Source organism: Phaethon aethereus (assembly GCF_964289735.1).
Source record: "Phaethon aethereus genome assembly, chromosome: 10".
NCBI classification, from domain to species: Eukaryota; Metazoa; Chordata; class Aves; order Phaethontiformes; family Phaethontidae; genus Phaethon; species Phaethon aethereus.
This window is the reverse complement of record NC_138586.1, coordinates 1,304,281-1,322,493: the sequence shown is the minus strand read 5'-3', so window position 1 is coordinate 1,322,493 and position 18,213 is coordinate 1,304,281. Positions and strand designations below refer to the sequence as shown.

The 18,213-nt window shown below is 46.2% G+C and overlaps 1 protein-coding gene across 1 annotated transcript; it reads left to right on the top strand.

Moving 5' to 3' along the window:
- Nucleotides 1–7,807: 7,807 nt before the first annotated feature.
- On the top strand, nt 7,808–12,603 carry LOC309408435 (glutamine amidotransferase-like class 1 domain-containing protein 3, mitochondrial; the record flags this gene model as incomplete). The annotated part of the gene is made up of 4 exons (XM_082004255.1): nt 7,808–7,915; nt 10,082–10,253; nt 11,037–11,238; nt 12,411–12,603. The coding sequence occupies 4 exons, from the start codon at nt 7,808–7,810 to the stop codon at nt 12,601–12,603; spliced, it is 675 nt and encodes a 224-aa protein (XP_081860381.1).
- Nucleotides 12,604–18,213: the final 5,610 nt, after the last annotated feature.

Below are 18,213 nucleotides of genomic sequence, written 5' to 3'. Positions count from 1 at the left end.
CAAGTTCTGAGGAAATCCCATATATATGAGGGGTCCTGGCTGCTTACAAAAGCACAGCTAGAGGCCTCTGTTAAACACAAGAGGGGTTTTGGTTGTGACAATATGTACTATAATGTCCTGCCCCATTTGTCACTTCTTTGGGTTTCCTTGTGTTATTCAAGCTACCTGGCTCCATTACCTGCTAGGAGCTTTCAATATCCTAGAAGACAAATCCAGCTCAACTGTCTCCTTTCCTCATTCAGATCTTCTCCCCCAGGCTTATCACCACGCTGTTCCCATGATGGCTAAGCTATGTGTCTTATTGCTCTCAATGGTTGCTGTAGCCAGTACTCAGTAGCAGCTGTAGGTCCTAGAGGCTTCTTTAGACTCTCCAAGGAAGCCCTCACTGGGCATACTTACTGGTGAGCTTTCTCCACAGCATCAGGCCGGTTACAGGCTGCCACAAGCACATAGACAGTATCTGTGGGGATGCCACAAGTCCCTCCATTCTTCAGGATATCTGTTGGCATGTGAACAGGGCAGAACTCCTTGAGTGACTAGTAGTGAGGGGCTGTAATTCACGGAAGAGCAGTCACAGAAAAAACAGCCAATTCGATGCTCTCATCTCCTTTTCCCAACTAACAAAGCATTTCCTCTGACAGTGCATTTTCTAGCATTCATCCAAGAGGAGATCTGGCACTTAGGGAAGTTCTGGGCCACGTTCATCAGGGCCAGAAGTCATTCAGCCCTGTGGAGAGAGCAAGCACCATGCATTTGCCCTGCTTTCTCTGTACAAAGCTTTCAGTGGTAGCCCCAGCCTGGAGGATTCAGGTATCTCAGATTGGATGAGCAGACAGGGATATGATACAGGATAGACAGCAGCAAATTCACTGCTAAACAAAGCTCCTATCAAGGAACTGGTCCTATTTCCCCCATACTGTATTTAGCTTCTAATGACTCTTGTAACTTGACCCACTTCGTCCAAATGTCATCAGATTATCATGGTTTCCACATCTGGATGGGAAAATTGTTCGTTTAATAATGTTCTGCTACAAAACCTCACAGAATTTACCCTCCACCCCCACATTGTGCCCTATGTATTTCCCTTACCTGCAATTCTCTTGACTGAGGAAGCTTTTCTGGCAGGCAGGTGAAGGCACTTGGTCATTCCTCCCCCCACACCACTAAGCTGCACAATGGGCCTACCCATTGGTAAGCAGGAACCCTCAAAGGTGCTGTTGAAAAGGGCAGACAGGAAGCAGTAAAAGCTGACCAGACCAAAGATGAGAGTGGCAGCAATGTCATAGCCAGCAGGAAGAGCATGGATGGCATCCAGCAAGAAGCTGATGGCGATGAGCAAGAAAGTGAGGGAGTAGAAGAACCAGGCGATGTTTAAGAACAGTGTGCAGAAGACAATGAAGCCATTAAAGAGCATGAACGCAATGATGCCTACTGCTGTGTGGAAGCTTCTGGTAGTGCCATAGAGACCACCATATCTTGTCAAGCCCCAGATGATCCACATGACAGCATAGAGAATGAAGGCACTGCTCTCCAAGGTTTTACCCCGGGCAAAGGCCACCGAGCCACCTAGAAGCTTAAGGATCCCACCAGCTACCACTACCCATGGAATTACAACAGTAGCAAGTGGAGCCTGTGGGTCCCCTGTCATTGTTAGAGCAAAAGAAGCGAGGACACTGCATGCATAGCCAAGTACTTCTGCATCTGCGTACTTGGAATACCCCAGGTAGGGAGCATGAAGATCTGCCCCTTCACGAAGCTTCAGAAAACTGGTGCGAGCAAGTAGGGCCTTCACAGCACCCTTCCCTGTTGGGATCTTGGCACTTGCTTTCACATTGTACAGGTGAATTAGAGTCATCAAGGCAGAGGCCACAAAGATGGCCACATCCACACCTTGGGGTCCACCTTCAAAAAATCCCTTGGGACGGGAAGCTAATGCAACGCAATAGGCCACATAAAATAGCAAATACAAGCCATCCACTGGGCTCTTAAGAGTGAGAAAAAGAGCCAAGACAACAAAAAGAATTGAGAAAACCACCAGGAATGGAGTAGGGAAAGATGGCTCCTCTGCTTGCCAGATTGGGTGCAGAAGGCAATAGCCTCCAGCAAATTTCAGGATGGAAGTGAAACCAAAGAATGTAGCCATTAGTACATCCATTGCACGGTATGATAAAATGCAGATGCCAATCTGGTAGATCCCAGCTGCCCACAGCCAGGGCACTTGACCGACAAATAGTTTGCCAGTGACTCCCAGGAGTCTACAGCCAAAGACACTGGCAGACAGCATGTTCAGGATCAGACCAGTGACTGCAAAATGATTCATGCTGCCACTGGTGAACTGGATCCGTTCTTGGGTCTTTTTCTTGGCCAGATCTGTGCCAGGGAGGGCAATTTCCTCTTTGGTTAGGAAATAGAGAATCCTTCCCAGAGCAAAATAACCACCAACCAAACAGACAATCATATAATTGCAAGCCACAGCAGAGGAACCAAAAGCTATGCTATAACGCATGGCAACTTCATGAGCACTGGCAAGCGAGACAGCAGAAGCAATCATAGCTAGGATGACCTCTCTGCAAAGGAAGGCCACCACTGCAATGATGAGTAGTGCCAAAGTAAATGTGACTAGGCCAGGCACCAAGGCATTGCGGAAATCACCAGTGTCATTCAAAACTCCTTGCCCTCCCAGGATGAAGACCACTCCATAGCCACACCAGAACACTGAGATGGTTAGGCAGAGAGGCAAGAACAGGGAGGCATTTCTTAGGCTTCTCCAAATTCCTGTGAAAGAAATGACAATGAAAACAGAACTGTGACTTCGAGACAGCAGATTATAGAAAGTGGTAGTTAGGACAGGCAGCTGTGCTATAGGCACATGGTGTGTTGAAAGCATGATCATTATGCTGGCACGGAGCTGCACAGGTCCTGCATGATGCTAGACAGAGCTACCACGAGTTTGGGTAGGTCTGTACCATGCCCCATTACACGGTGTAGACACGACCGTAAAGACTCCATCAGCACAACAATTTGTGTTCATCAAAATGCCTGAGGTGAGCTCAAAGTACTTGAGTTCCTTCAGCTAAGTACTGTACCAGGCCCAGCATGCAGTTTGCCCTAAGGAAGTCAAGCTTCAGCAAGCCATTGCCTTATCTTCCTCATGTTTCCTACAAGACTCAATAATAAGACCATAACATATTAATGCAAATCAAGTCCTGACACCTCTTTCTTTTGGGTTGCCTGGTGGTTTGTTTTGTTCGTACTGTAAGCTGTCAGGTCCAATGTTTGAACCACAAGTGTCATACAACCTTCTGGATCCCCATAAATAACTGGGCCTTCTCAGAAGACAGAAGCATAGGAATTGCAAAACTCATTCCTTCTCCAGAACTATCCTCTTCAGTATCCTGATCCCCAAAATGACAAAGACAACCTTGATTTAGAATACTTCAAGTTGAACAGAACCCACCTACTACCCCCAAACAATATCACAAAGTACCTTATTTTTACTGCTACGCTTTCTCACCTCACGTTGTGAGGATACTGATCAACATGGATAGAACTGAAAGTTTCCTTCCAAGCTGGAGCTTTGTAATGGACCTATGCTTCATTTCTTCCCCAGACTGACAGAGCTTTGTGAGCCAGACTCAAGTTGGGAAGGGAAGCAAGAGCTCTGCTGAATGAGTCCTCAGGCTACAGAGGACTGTAATCACACAAGTATGCATCTCTTGGAACAAGGGAGCACAGAAATTCCTGCTTTTGGTAGGAGGCTGTTGATTCCCATCAACTGTGAAACATCACCTGCCCAGCAGTCCAATCCATATGGTCCCATCAATACAGCTGCTTCTAAGTGCTTTGTACTAACGCTTTGTGCCACCACTGACTGAGAGAAGAGGTGGACTTATGTTTTATGTGTTAAAAAATGTAGTGTCTCTCCCAAGCTGGCTGCTTTGTAGAGGAAAAAACACCAGCATCAAATCTTGGATTTTCATGTCCTCATCGCTCCCAATTCAAAAGCAGAAATAACTCGGCATTCATTCTAAAAAGTGTGGACTTGTTATAGCCAGTGATTTTTTCTCTCAGATAAGTAGATCTCTTGGCATTTACACATCAACATGACATTTCAATCCACGGATGCCTAAAGTATTCCCAGAAAGCCTGGGAACCATTTTTAGAGAAATCATGTATTCAGTCTGTTAAAACTCTCAGAGATCCCGGGAAAGGATTTGTTCAAAACTAACATTGATTTCTTTGGTTGCCTATATAGGAAAAAATTGCTGTGCTGCCATATTCCTCTAGGAGAATGAATCAGTGGTCTGGCAAGGCTGCCACGGTTTGTATAAACCTGTTGGCAAAGCAGACCAAATACATGCAAAGCTATAGAAGGGGGAGGCCTTGAAGCTGGCCATCCTCTGAGTCTTACCTGTGTACGCCAAAAGAGATGATAAAATCAACAGAAGGACTCCTAGAGCTGTGCTGGGGATCAGAGGGGCTGCTCTGGGTAAACTGTAGAAATGCACTGCCAGTAAGAGTGATCCTGTGTGTGACAAGGGAGGTGGAAAAAAAGAAAGAGCTTGTAAACTTTGCCCAAAAAACCAGGAGAGAACCACAGTGGCAAAAGCAGGGAATAGAGAAAAAATAGCAGTACAAGATCTGAAAATATTGAAATCTAAGCAGATGAGGGAGTGTTGTAACCCTTGGTTTGTGTCCAAGGTCTCACCTCTTTCTGGGTGCCTAGTTTTAAGAAACTTGAACATAATCATGTTTGAAAGTGCTCCCCTGTTGTCAGATGAAGGTAAAAATCAGCTCTCTGATTCCAGTTACGCAAAAGGCAGACAGACGCACTCACGCTCTACAGATGATCACATAAGCCTTGTCCCTACAGAAAACTAGCCTAAAAATGAAAAGGGGCAGCACTCAGAAAGATGAAATGCAAAGAAGCAGCAAATGAATGGGAGTGAACAGAGAAAACAGAGCTGCAGGAAGAACAGCTAGAAAAGGAAAAGAGAGGGAAGTGCATCCAAATAAAGATAATTTATGAAAATGACTACCAAAAAGTTTTGATTTACTTCCCACCCAGGATGGATCGAGTACAAAAGTTCAGGCCAGCACTTTAAAGCCAAGACAAATATTTTTTTGGCTGCTGAAACAGGCACAGGGATCTCTGGATCTAAAAGCTTTACCCAGGCAGAGAAGATTCAGAGTGAACAGACTCCTTAGCCCCCTTTGAAAGGGGGTTGTCCATGAAAGCTAGTCCCAACCCCATCCTCCCATGCCAAGAAGACTTGATCCCTACCTGCGGAAATGCCCAAGAGCCCTATGGAGGAATGCAGTGACTCAGCTTTTCTGTCTGCCATTGCAGAGTCTGCTGAAGACCCAGATGCAGGCTGAAATGCTGCCTCTCTTTCCTCCCTAGCTCTTTATAACCAAACCAAGGCCACTGGCCTGCGTTCCTCCCTGCTCTCCACCCCTTTTCCCTACAAACATCTTCTGTTAGTGTTCCTTTCTGCATGCGGGAGGAAATGCAAACGAGCTCCTTGCTGCAATAAATATCAGTCTGTGAGTCAGCGTGGGCTGCTGGTAGCTCCCTCCAGGGGCCTGTTAATTTTACTGTTGATTAACCCTTGTTAAAAAAGACATTTGAAAAATAATGCTGAGGGTTTATTACTATTACTGTCTTTTTGCTACTGCCAGTGAGGAAATTACACCAGTTAAAATTAAGGTTCTTTAAAGACTCCATCTTGCTGGAGCAAACAAGTACTTTGCAAGCCCAGGAGCTCCTTGGGGACCAGTTATTTCTCCTAACACTGGCCATGGTCCTGCTGTTTGTCCCTGTCACAGCTATGAATGCCTGGCACCACTGTCCTGTGCTGGGCAAACCCAGGGCAGATTCAATGCCATTCCCTTAAAGGTGACTTCTGCCCATGTGTCACTCCACATCTACCTAAGCCAGCCTCTCTGCGCACACTCATGGGGATCTTCTCCGAAGTGGTTGTCATGAGTGAGGTTTCAATGCAACCATACAGCTTGGAGACCATCAGTGTGAGGATAAATCTAGAGGAGCTTTGCTGGCTTTCCAGGAGAACTGTGCAGGCAGTGAGCGAGTATCAGCCATTGCCACGGTCGCTGCTGTATTCCAAAGGTGACATGAAGGACCAATTCACAGCTTCCTACAGCTTCCCATGGAGATCAGGCATAAAGATCTTTACCAGTGGAGGAGAGGCTGCAGAAAGCAGTGGACACTGGCCTTGGAATCATGTTGGGTCACACGTCAAGTGGGAATTAGGCAGACAATTGTCCTGCGAGAGCTAACAGAGCTTTGATGGAAAACGTCGCCACACAGAATGGAATAACTCAGCTGAAAAGTATTATTTATCAAGAATGTGATTATAGCAGATAGATCTTTAGGTTCAGTATATCTATTGAGATAGACATTATTACATGAGGAAGCAAGCACTGGAAGAAGCCTGGTTTGTCCAGTTACACCTAACCAATTATATCAGTAAGGGGAACCAGCTCAGTTTGCCACAGGCAGAGTTAAATGATGTGGTTTGCAGCAGGCAGTAAGTTTGTTTAAATCATCAGCCTCTGGCTATCTTGGTGCCATCATTAACGGGACTGCTCTCTACCCAGTTGAAGGAGGAAGAAACTATCTATCTGTTCAAGTTGCAGCATGATTTAGCTGTTTTTTCATGAAAGAGGAAATAATACATTTCTAAACCACAGTTAAAATACCTTAGATACCAAAACAAACAGCAGTGAAAAGGCTTTGGGTGTTTTCCACACATATCTCACAGTTTAATTTCTGTTCTGGGTAATAAAAGTAACTGAAAGAAAAAGCCTGTGCTAGATTACCCGGACTACAAGTCCCTTCTCACGTGCTTTTTGTTCCTGCTTGTACAGGTAGCAGCCAGGAGTATGTGGTGCCCGATATCACTAGTTTTAAGAGATTCATGCAATAAATGAATTCACATGCATTAGCAATAAGTATCTCCCTCATGCCTGCTATGACTAATGAACTTGCCAAAACACTATTTCATTATACACAGGATGTACTTCATGTTTCTTCCAAATACAATAGAGACCCAAGGAAAATTTCATATAAATAACCCCTGAAAAACATTCTTCAACCATGTTGCATGAAGTTTTTTGTTCTCTGAAGAATGGCAAGACAGCCTCGACAGGCCACAGTTGTTTCAACAGTGCAAAGCTGAAAGAGAGAGGGACATAATCATCTCAGGTGTGAGCATATCAAGGGCAAGGAAGAACAAGTCTTTGCATGAGCAAGGGAGTTTCCCCATCACATGCTGTGACTCTTGCTGCCATGTGCCCCTACGGAGGTCAGGGCTCTGCCAATTCCTGCTACCACTTTCCGGGCAAACGGAGAGATGGTGCTGTCGATGAAGAAGAGAGCAATGCACTGGCTTGAATACTTGCTCTGGGCAGGCTCCCTTTGATACCATCTTAAGTGCAAAGACTTTGGTACTTTAGTCCTAAACAGAATGGAAAATCGACAGCTGAGAAGGAAAAACACAGCTGCTCTGTTGAACAGGTCACGTCAGCTGGGGGATGCTTTGGAGACAACATGCTGGGAAGAAGATCTGCAAGGGAGCAGTCAGTTGAGGAAACAAATAATATTTACGTGCCCTGCCTGTGGCACTGGAAATAAAGCCTTCTTGCCAGTAAGAAATTCAGCCCAACCCTCCTGGCCCCACCTGCTCCTGGGGGAGGGATCGTGCTATAAAAGGCTCCAGGCAGTGAACAGAGATGCACAGCAATTTGGGGCTCTCTAGGGAATCCTCCTGCTCTGGTTGTGGCCATGGGAAAGAGAGTGGCTGTCGTGCTGGCTGGCTGTGGGGTGTACGACGGGAGTGAAATCCATGAGTCTTCTGCTGTGCTGGTGCATCTCAGCAGGGAGGGGGCACAGGTAAGAGACACTCCGGCAGGCTGCTGCCCCATCTCTGGCTCCTTTTGCCCTGCTCTGCTTTTCAAGGTCTCTCTCTTGCAGAAGGTACTCATCTCTGAGGAGCTTTGCAGCTTGCCGGACAAATCACAAGCTCCCCATTGCTGTGAGGGTAATCACAAAGCGTAAGTGACTGGAGTCAAAGCAAATGACACAGCATAGGAGCTGCTACAGCGAGCGTGGAGAACTCCCTGGTCTCTGCTTTGCTCTAGCGCTTTGCTGTACGGGAGGGTTGGCTTGGTGTTCTGTGTTGAGTGTATCCAAACTCTGAAACAAACTTTCCTGAATGCATTCTCTATTCTTTTTGGCTTGTGCTTCCTCTTTTCTGCTTTGGTTTTTCGTTTAAAAGATCACTATTGTTTTTGGCTGTTTTAAATTCATCTTTGCAAAACCCCGAAGATTAGAACTGAAAATAGACAAGTTCTTCTGAGTTGAACTTGAATAGGTATAAAACAGGCGACCCTCAAGCAGCTGCTTTAATATGCCATTAGTCACAACAGGCACTCCGCAAGACTGGAAGAGGAGGGAGAGAAGCCCTATGTAACATTACCCTCAGCTCTGAACCACCCACAAATCTGGGTCAGAGCCGTTCTCCTGGGAATCAGAATTGCTCTATTAGATACAAAGGCACAGTGGTGATGTACATGTGCTGCAGAGCCAGCCCACTCAATTCCAAAGCCTTCAAAGTGTGTATTCTCTGTTTGGCTTAAAGCTGAGACTTATCCAAACCTTTTCTCCCCTGTCTATAATTTTGCCTTTTCTTCTGGAGCTACTGCAGTCAATTCCCTCCTGCCATGCCGTAAACTGGCAGGCTCGGAGCAGTGCCCTATGCTCATTCCTTGATCGGCATGGACCTCTAGTGGAGTAAACTCGGGCATTATTTCAAACCCTTCCTTTTATTTTTTGGTCGTGCTTGTCTAAGGAAACAAAGAAAGCATAGCATAGACTATTTCCATTGGAAGGCACCTGCAATGATCATCTAGTCCAACTGCCTGACCACTTCAGGGCTGACCAAGAGTTAGAGCATGCTATTAAGGGCATTGTCCAAATGCCACTTAAACACTGCCAGGCTTGGGGCATCGACCACCTCTCTAGGAAGCCTGTTGCAGTGTTTGACCACCCCCTCAGTAAAGAAATGCTTCCTAATGCCTAGTCTAAACCTCCCCTGACACAGCTTTGAACCATTCTCACGCGTCCTATCACTGGATCCCAGGCAGAAGAGCTCAGCACCTCCCTCTCCCCTTCCCCTCCTCGGGAAGCTCTAGAGAGCAATGAGGTTGCCCCTCAGCCTCCTTTTCTCCAAGGTAGACAAACCCGAAGTCCTCAGCCGCTCCTCACAGAACATTCCTTCCAGCCCTGTCACCAGCTTTGTTGCCCTCTTCTGGACACCTGCCAGTACCTTCACATCCTTCTTAAATTGTGGGGCCCAGGACAAAGCTTGTAGAGTCCCCAAATCTATTGCCCATCTGTTTGCAATCCTCCACTCTTAATTACTGCATGTGAGTTTGAAACAGTCTGAAGGAAGGGGAGAAATTTTCCAGAAAAAGAAATACTCTGGTTTTGGGAAAAGTGGTGGGGGAGAAGAAACTCAAAGTCCTGCCTTTGAGGGAGGCATGCGGTTTGACACAGCTTGCTGGATAGTCAGCACCCATAGGGTGCCCCACTGGCTCTGTGGGGGCAGCTGGGGCAGGGCTGGGCCTGCCCCAGTGACGGTGCTTGGGATGCGGATGGAAACCTCTAAGAAACGGCTTCACCAATGACTCTCGGGACACCTCATTTTCCTAGGAAGGAAAGGAGTCACCACTCCCTCTCCAGCACTTCAGGCCCCCAAACAAGCAGTGTGGGCTAGGTTCTTTGCTTTCCCCTAACATCACCCTTATTCCTTTAAGGTCAGGGTAAACGCTCCTGTGAGGAAGCTAAAAAGAACCCTTCTTTCTTTCTTTCTCCTCCCTAAGACAATAACCTTCCTGATGCCAGTATCAGATACAGGTGAGCCTGAAGGTCACTGCATTCACCAGCAAAGTTCTTTCCTAACAAAATGACTCAGGCATTTTCATTCACTACCTCTGATCTTTAACATGCTTAGGATACATGACTGAAGGATAATAGACCTTTCCCCTCCCTCCCCAGGCAGAGGTTTATGCTCCCGATGTTGACCAGATGCATGTGGTGGACCACGTGAAGGGACAGCCAACTCAGGAGAAGCGCAATGTGCTAGTTGAAAGTGCCAGAATAGCCAGAGGCAACATCAAGGATCTAGCTAAGCTGGATGTCAAGGGGCTGGATGCCCTAATCATACCAGGTAGGATGGCATGCAGGGTCTGCATGCCAAAGTCTCGGGGACAGCCTAGATATGCCATAAGCCTTGAATGACATGGCAGTCACAGGCTGGAGAGGAACTGGGCAGCGCCACTGGGGAAGAAGACAGGCTGGAAGCAGGGACTGGAAGGACAGACATCTTCCATCTGTGGTGGCATTGGCATGATAGCTTGGACTTATATTAAAAGAGAACATGGCAATGCAGAAGCTTATCCCAAGAGGACAGGGCAGATAACTGCCATTTGAATTATCCTCTGTGCCACCTACTGAGATTTTTTTTACTGGATATAAAATAATCCCCTCCCTCACTGATGTGCCTACCTCCTTATCAGGAGAAGACGAGGCTGGGACAGAAAGGGGGTGACTCAAGAGCAGAAAGGTTGGTCAATCTGGCAATTCATCTTTAGTGAAAGTATGACCAAGTGATTTCAGTGGGGATGGATTAGTCCTGGAGCAAGGATTAAGACAAGTGAAAACTTGTCAGCATGTTCCACCATAATTCAGAAAGGACCTTATGGGTGAAACACCGTACCCAACAGAGCATTGATACCTCTCCGCTTCAGTTCTGTATGGAAGCAAGAAAGGTACTTTGATGTCTCATCCCTGGCAGTCAGCTCCCAAAGGTTCAGCTTGTCTAATTCTTTTATCAACATCGGACAAATGCTGCCATCTACCAAATCCATTTTAGCATTCTACTAAGTAATACCTGAAAAAATCCTGCCCCGGAATACTAATCTTCCTGTCTAATCTGTTGCTCTTTTCTCAGGTGGCTTCGGAGTGGCTAAAAATCTGAGCACTTGGGCCACCCAAGGCAAGAACTGTATCATCTCCAAAGAGGTGGAGGAAGTCCTGAAGGCATTCCATGCTGCCAAAAAACCCATTGGCCTATGCTGCATTTCCCCAGTGCTGGCAGCCAAAATCTTCCCAGGTTGCGAGCTGACTGTGGGTCATGACACAGAGTGTGAGAAGTAAGTAACCTTGGAGTGCTGATATAAAATCACACCATGAACATCACGGAATCAGCAATGCCTCCCCAGTGTTCGTAGCACTCTCTCATCTATCCTGCCCAGATATCTAAAGTCTCGCGATGAGTCGAATGTTATTTCTCAGAACAAATGATCCACATCATGTATTTATTAAATTAACCTTGGCCTATAGATAGGTTATAAATAATCAGAGTTTTTGATGTACCACTTGTTATTTATATATTCCTCTACATATGTCTCATGTTAAAATTAGAAATCTGATTTTACGTTTTACTGTTTTCTGTAGCGGGGGTACTTTACCATACGGGGGCACAAGAGACTGCAAGAATCGCAAAGGAATAAATTAGATTTTGAGTCAGGATGATGTTAAGATTTCTGGAAAGAAGGAATCTGTCCTTCCCTTGCCCAAGACTAGACAGGGAGGATACCAGAGGGATGAGTGGAACAAACAGAAGTAGCAGAAGGGCACGGGAGCTTGTTTCCTTCCAACACAAGGCAAAAGCCCTCCTTCAGTTATGCTCTTGCCTCGATGGATGCCGCTTCAAAGACAGACTCTGCTGTAGCTGCTGTCTCTACAGTGAGCCATTTAGTAACTCGGGCCCTTTTGAAGACTTGACAGTTAAAACTTAAAAAGTTGAAACTCTTCAAGTACCTGGATGAACTGTTTTGTTATTTGTCAGCAGATTAGAGGGCACGCTGTACCAGTGGCTTTGTATTTTTGTATACTTCTTTCCACAACTCCGATGGCTTAAAATAAGACATTTTATTTAAATACAGTCTTATATTTGCCTTCCCAATATATGTAGCTAGGAAGTAATGTCACTTGTAGGAAGCTGGTGACCCCCCGCCCCAGCCAAACCTAAACACAAAGTCTGGAATAGGCAGAGTTGAGTAGTGGAACATCAATAGTGGAACATCAAGGTCTTATTTTGGCTTTACTTCAGATTTTTAACTCACTGTAATCTGGAGGTTTTCCTGGTTCTATAGTCCAGGAGAAACCCCTCTGACAGGAAAAGATTCGGATGCTACTGAGCAGACAGTAGGGACTATCCATCTCTCTGTAATCAACCAACTTCTCACTCTAGGCCTTTGTCAAATCGCTCTTTGTAATGACAGCTTCCCCACACAGGGTTTATTCTCTTTTCTTCTTGTAGATGGCCTTATGCAAAGACTGCTGAGACCATGAAGGAGCTTGGTTGCAAGCATGTGAATAAACACGTCACTGAAGTTCATGTGGATGTGAAGAACAAGCTGGTGACCACCAGCGCCTTCATGTGCAATGCCCCCATTCATGAGATCTATGATGGCATTGGAAAAATGGTCAGAGAAGTGGTCAGACTTGCGTGAGTGCCACAAAGCCACAGAATCCACCTCCTCTGGAGTACAGGCACTGAGCTTTGGATAACGTTCTTCCCCTTTTACACCCATGTCAACAGGCAAACTGCTACTCAAATGGAGTTCTCTCCCCTCACTGGACCACTGCTGGCTGCTGAGGAGGGAGAACTCCAGAGCAATGGAAGCGTTGTCGTGTTCTGCCAAGGACACAGCACTTACTGACAGCAAACTGTCAGTATTTGGAAAGCGGGCATGCACTCAGCTGGCATGCAAAAGCCAGGTTTCCACAGGGCTCAAATACAGTCGCTGTCTTGGTTCTGAGTAGCTGAGGAGTTGCCTGGGTCATGTGAGCCATGACTGGGCTGACCTGACACGTGCACATCATGTGTCAACAGGAATTGAACCCTTCCTGAGATTCCTTAGACATCCATCTTTGCCAGTACTTCAGAGCTCCCCACACACCTCCACCTCGCAGAACAGACGAATTAGTGGCAACGCAGTTCTGCTACTGAATAAAACCTGGCACTTTCTACATGGGCTGAAATCTGCTTTCATTTTTGCCTTTTACTCTGGGCTAGGACATGCTTTTAGTGCTATTGGTTGGCCAGTTAGTGGGGAAAACGATACAGGAAGAAGTCACCAGCAACTAAGCCCACTTGTTTTGCTAGTATTTGTCAGAACCCAGACTTGGGCATGAATATGACATCGGTGAAAGCAGAATTAAACCAACATTAAGTGTCCAGGTCTAATGGGAAGAGGTTAAACTCCTCCCTTGTGTTAACAGAAGACCTGTTACGATATCATGGAGTATTTTGGAAGCAGCCTTCCATACTGCTCCTAGGCAGAAAGAGTCCAGGCCAGGGTCTAGGCATCACTGAGAAAGTGATGCAATTTCCAGTCCCTTCCAGTCTCTAGAAAAATTCCTAGAAACAACCTGAAAGCAAGAATTCATTGCAACAGGGACAGACAAGATACCCATCTAGATGAAACCTGAATGGCAAGCTGTGAACTGGCTAGGCGATAGCAAAGTCTGGCAAACAGAAGGCACTAAAAATAACCTGGTATCAGGCACAGTTGTTCAGGTAACAGGCCAGGCACAGGTTCTTAAGGCCAGAGGGAACCATTTGTCTGCATAATCTGACCACTCTGCAGGAGCTGTAAAGAGCACAGCAACTTACATTGGGCTGAAGCAAGCCTGCTGAGAGGATTCAGTTTTGACCTGAAGACACTGCCGTAGTATTTGATAGCTCGTTCTCATGGTTAACCAACATCATTGAGGATAAGCCATGCCTTACTTCTCTCTTATAGTTATTTGCAGCCCCTGGATGCTGTCAGGTTTGTCTCCATTAGGTTCAAGAGCTTTTTTGATGGTAGCTGGTATGTCTTCTTATATAGGTTCTTATTATACAGGTAGTATCATATAATCATTACAAACTGAGCTGTTTAATTCTCTCAGTGCAAGACATTTTCTAAGCCAATAACTATTTTCTGAGGCTCTTCTCAGCAAACTCTTCAGGCTTTTTACATCCTTTTCAAGACACTGGTGTATTTTTGCACTCTCACCAACATGGCAAGATCCTTTGAGACTACACTGGTGGACAGAGTGGGAAGAAATTTATCCACATGCCACAGTGGAGCTGCAAAGAGGGGTTCAAGCCCATCTGGCAGTAACAGAACAGCCCAGAGCAGCAATAATACAGCAATTCTACCCAGGTTTCTAATAAAAATGTAGCTTATCCAGTCACTTTTCTATGTTACTTTTTCCCACTGATTCTCCTACCAATCATTTTCTCACTGTTGTCCACCTTCCATAACCTTTTGCAAAGGTATAAACGCCTCCAAGACATAAAGCACCAACCAGTTTTGGGACAGTAGCTGCCAGGAAGAGGAGGGAAATGTTTGCTAGCACAAAAAGTCCACTGTTCCCTTGGTCCTTTGACAATCCCCTGTAAAGAACTGTGGAGAGTATCCCAACCAGACAGTAACGTGCAGTCTGAATTAGCATTTAATTAGGACAGAATCACAAATCTATGGGAGACCAGGCCTCAGAGCTGCGCAGTTTTCTCCCCTACTGTTACTTCTGAAGGGGAAGCCACAGCTTAAGCTTTTCACTACCTTACGGAAAGTAATCATTCCCAAGCCCTTCCACTCCGGTCTTTTGCACGGTGCAGGTATTCAGAAAAGGTACAGAAGCTTCTGCCATAAGCACTAACTTTCGAGAGTTACACAGGACTTTCTGAGATTAAGAGTGTTTTGATGGATTTATCAGATAGACTGAAAAGCTATGGAATGTAAATACAATAGGGAGAATTCCAGGGACTGGCTGAAGAATTTGAATTAATCTCGAACTTTAGGGAAGGGAAGTGGGGGTTCCTGGGTGCTGGGTGTGCTCAGGGCACTCCGGGATGGGAAGGAGTTGTCTGCTGGGATGCAGCTGCCTATCTGAAGTAGGCATCCTGCTCCCTCTATAGCTCATGGAAAAAGACAGAAGGGGTAAGGACAATTCACCTGAAGGTAGATCTCTAAAATAGCTCAGATGAAACTCCTGAAACACTCCTGTTTCTCCCTGCAGAGAACCAGAGTGACCCAATCTACTGTGGCTACCTGCATCATTAAGTTAGGCAAGCAGAATTTTACTCTTTGTGACCAGCTAGGCTCACATACCATTTTCTGAGTCATCACCTGCAGAAACAACTTAAAGGTCAGCTTCCCTGATCCTTCTTTGCTGAATTCAGAGAAGATTCTCTTCATCTCTTTCCCCAATTCACAGCCCAGAGTCCTTACAGTGATCTGCCAAAAGGAAAGCAGACCGATGTCTGTTTGAAACAAGCAGGCACACGAAAGTGGTGAAAAAAACCCACCTTTTCATCAACAGCTATTTATCCACCATTTTGTCTCTAGAGAACAGGGTTCTGTAGCTGTCTCACATCAGTAGTACGAGGCCTTGAAAAATTAGCAGCAAAGAGCTGTGAGCAAGGGCCAAGAAGGAAAGCTTCGATCCCTCTTAGGGGTGCCTGGCTAGTAAGTTGGCACAAACCTCACACCACTGACGGCTGCATAACGAGTCGGTGTTCAGGCAGCCAAGTCTGTTAGCACAGCAAGCGTCCAAAAGCAACAGGTGGCAAACACCATTGCTCTGTTGCTGCTCTGCAGTGGTGTTTGTCAGGTGCTTGTAAATGATTAGCCCCGTTTCCAACATTTATGTTTACTGCCGGGCATTTCTGTTTGACCACAGTAATTCAAGTTCGAAGTGCAACTGTGGTCACAAAGCAATGGTGTCATTTCTAACCAGCCTGAGGGGATCCGGCCTTCTCATCTGGGTTACTCAGGCTGTGAAAGCACATCCTAAGGAGCAGCAGACTGAACACTCTTCAGCTACTCAAACTTGCACTGTGTTTGTAAAGGCTGTCAGAGGACAGGAGTTGCTAGAGAGTTTTCCCTGCAAAATGTCACTCCTCCTCAACTGCTTGAGGGTGGGGTCACTGTGAAGAAAGATAGGGTAGGAGACTCCCGAGATTTACTTCGCAGAATCACAGAAAAAGGACCGAAACCTCCTACTGATCTGGGCTGAGTTCAATCAGCAGCAGAGGGACGAGAAGCTCCACACGCTGTTATAAACTCCCACTGCAGGCACAGTAGTACAACAGCAGTACCGCAGTAATATGATTTTCCACATATGAAATGGGTTATGAAGGATATGCTGCACATCCATGCCTTCTTTCAGGCCTGCCTACACAAAGTCCCTGCAGCACAAGTTAACATTGTCTTGGAGCACTGATGAAAAGCTGACAGAGGACATTCACAACCAGGGTAGGAAAGTAGAAGGCCTCTAGATGAGAGTGGTAGAACGACTTCACTCCACCTCCTAAAAGTTCACTGTGACCAGAGGTTCTCACTACTGACCAGGTTTTCTTCTCCATAGCCCAGAGGCATGTGAAAGAAGCAACGGAGCTGTGTGGGGCTTCATGGGGGAGGCAGGAGGGAGGGAAGGAAGGATGACAAGCAAGGAGTCACTAAACCTCACAGCCTTTGTTTTCACCAGTAAACATGATGTTTTACAGCTTCTTGCCTTTAAGTCACTGACATCTTTTAGGCCCAAGCCATCGCATCGAACAACTCAAAGCACTTTTGCCGTTCTTGCCTCTGCTCTTCGCTGACTGGGAACGCGGTGCTGGTTCCTGCGTCAGCGAGCTGTCCCCGGCAGCACCTCTCTCATTGCTGGAAGCCTGGGGGAGAGAGGTCCGGCTCCCTCAGATGGGCCGGTGGGGGGACAGGGACCGGGACCCTGGCCCCAGAGAACGAGCTGGGTTTTTAAGTGAGACTAGCAGCCCCTGCCTCACGCGCTCAGGCCAAGCAGCCCATCCCAAATGAAAGGTTAGGAACACAAGTGGTGTTCAAACCTCATGCAACTGCAAATGCATTTGGCAAGGGAGTAAGATAAACATAAAGAATGTGGAATCTGCTAGCCCCTCAGCCAGCACACACCGGGAAGGGCCATCATCAGAGCTTACTACGTCTTCAGTGATACAGGGACATCTTTCAAGTCCCCCATCCTTTGGAAAAACCCCAAGCAGAGCTTTCCAATTAGTAGAGAACTGAAAACCACAATCAGCTCTACCAGCTACTGATGCTTGTACAGGAGCACGCGGCCCCATACACCACTACTGTCGTTTCTTGTCTGCGGTGCACCAAGACACGCAAGTCTTGCCAAACTCCACGCTTCAGCCATCAGAACTTGTGTACCTTTCTGCTCTGTCTCCCCTAAACTGCACTGGATCTCAGTCAGAGAGGGACCATGACGCGCGTCTGGATCGCTGTCCTGTATTTGAAATCTGGAACTTGTGGCGAGGCCTTCAAAGCTAAAATCTCAACTATCCTGCCCGGGTATCTGACGTCTTGTGACGAGCTGAATGTTCTTTCTGAGAACAAATGCATTTGCTAAATTAACCTCAGATGATAAATTAAATAACCAGTTTTTGATGTACTGCTTCTCATCTACATATTCCTCTATGTAGGTCTCATGTTAAAATTAGAAATCTGTACTTTTCACAGTTTCCTGTAATGGGGGTACTTTACCATATGGGGGCACAAGAGACCGCAAGACTTCCCTCCCCTTTTGATTTACATTCCCTCCCCTTCTGATTTACACACTACACTGGTATAAACCACATTTTCAAAGACAGAAAAAGTCTTACAGGAATTCTGCAGTGACACAGCCCTAATTCAATTATTGTTTGCTTTCATGTTTAGTTCAAGCTTAGATTTCTTCCCCGTGTTTATGGGTTGTGGAGGTCAATTAAATGAAAAAGCTGATACTGAGTCTGTGAAAAGTAGACGAATAAATTAGATTTTGAGTCAGGATGATGTTAAGATTTCTGGAAAGAAGGAATCTGTCCTTCCGTTGCCCAAGACTAGACAGAGAGGATACCAGAGGGATGAGTGGAACAAACAGAAGTAGCAGAAGGGCACAGGAGCTTGTTTCCTTCCAACACAAGGCAAAAGCCCTCCTTCAGTTATGCTCTTGCCTCGATGGATGCCGCTTCAAAGACAGACTCTGCTGTAGCTGCTGTCTCTACAGTGAGCCATTTAGTAACTCGGGCCCTTTTGAAGACTTGACAGTTA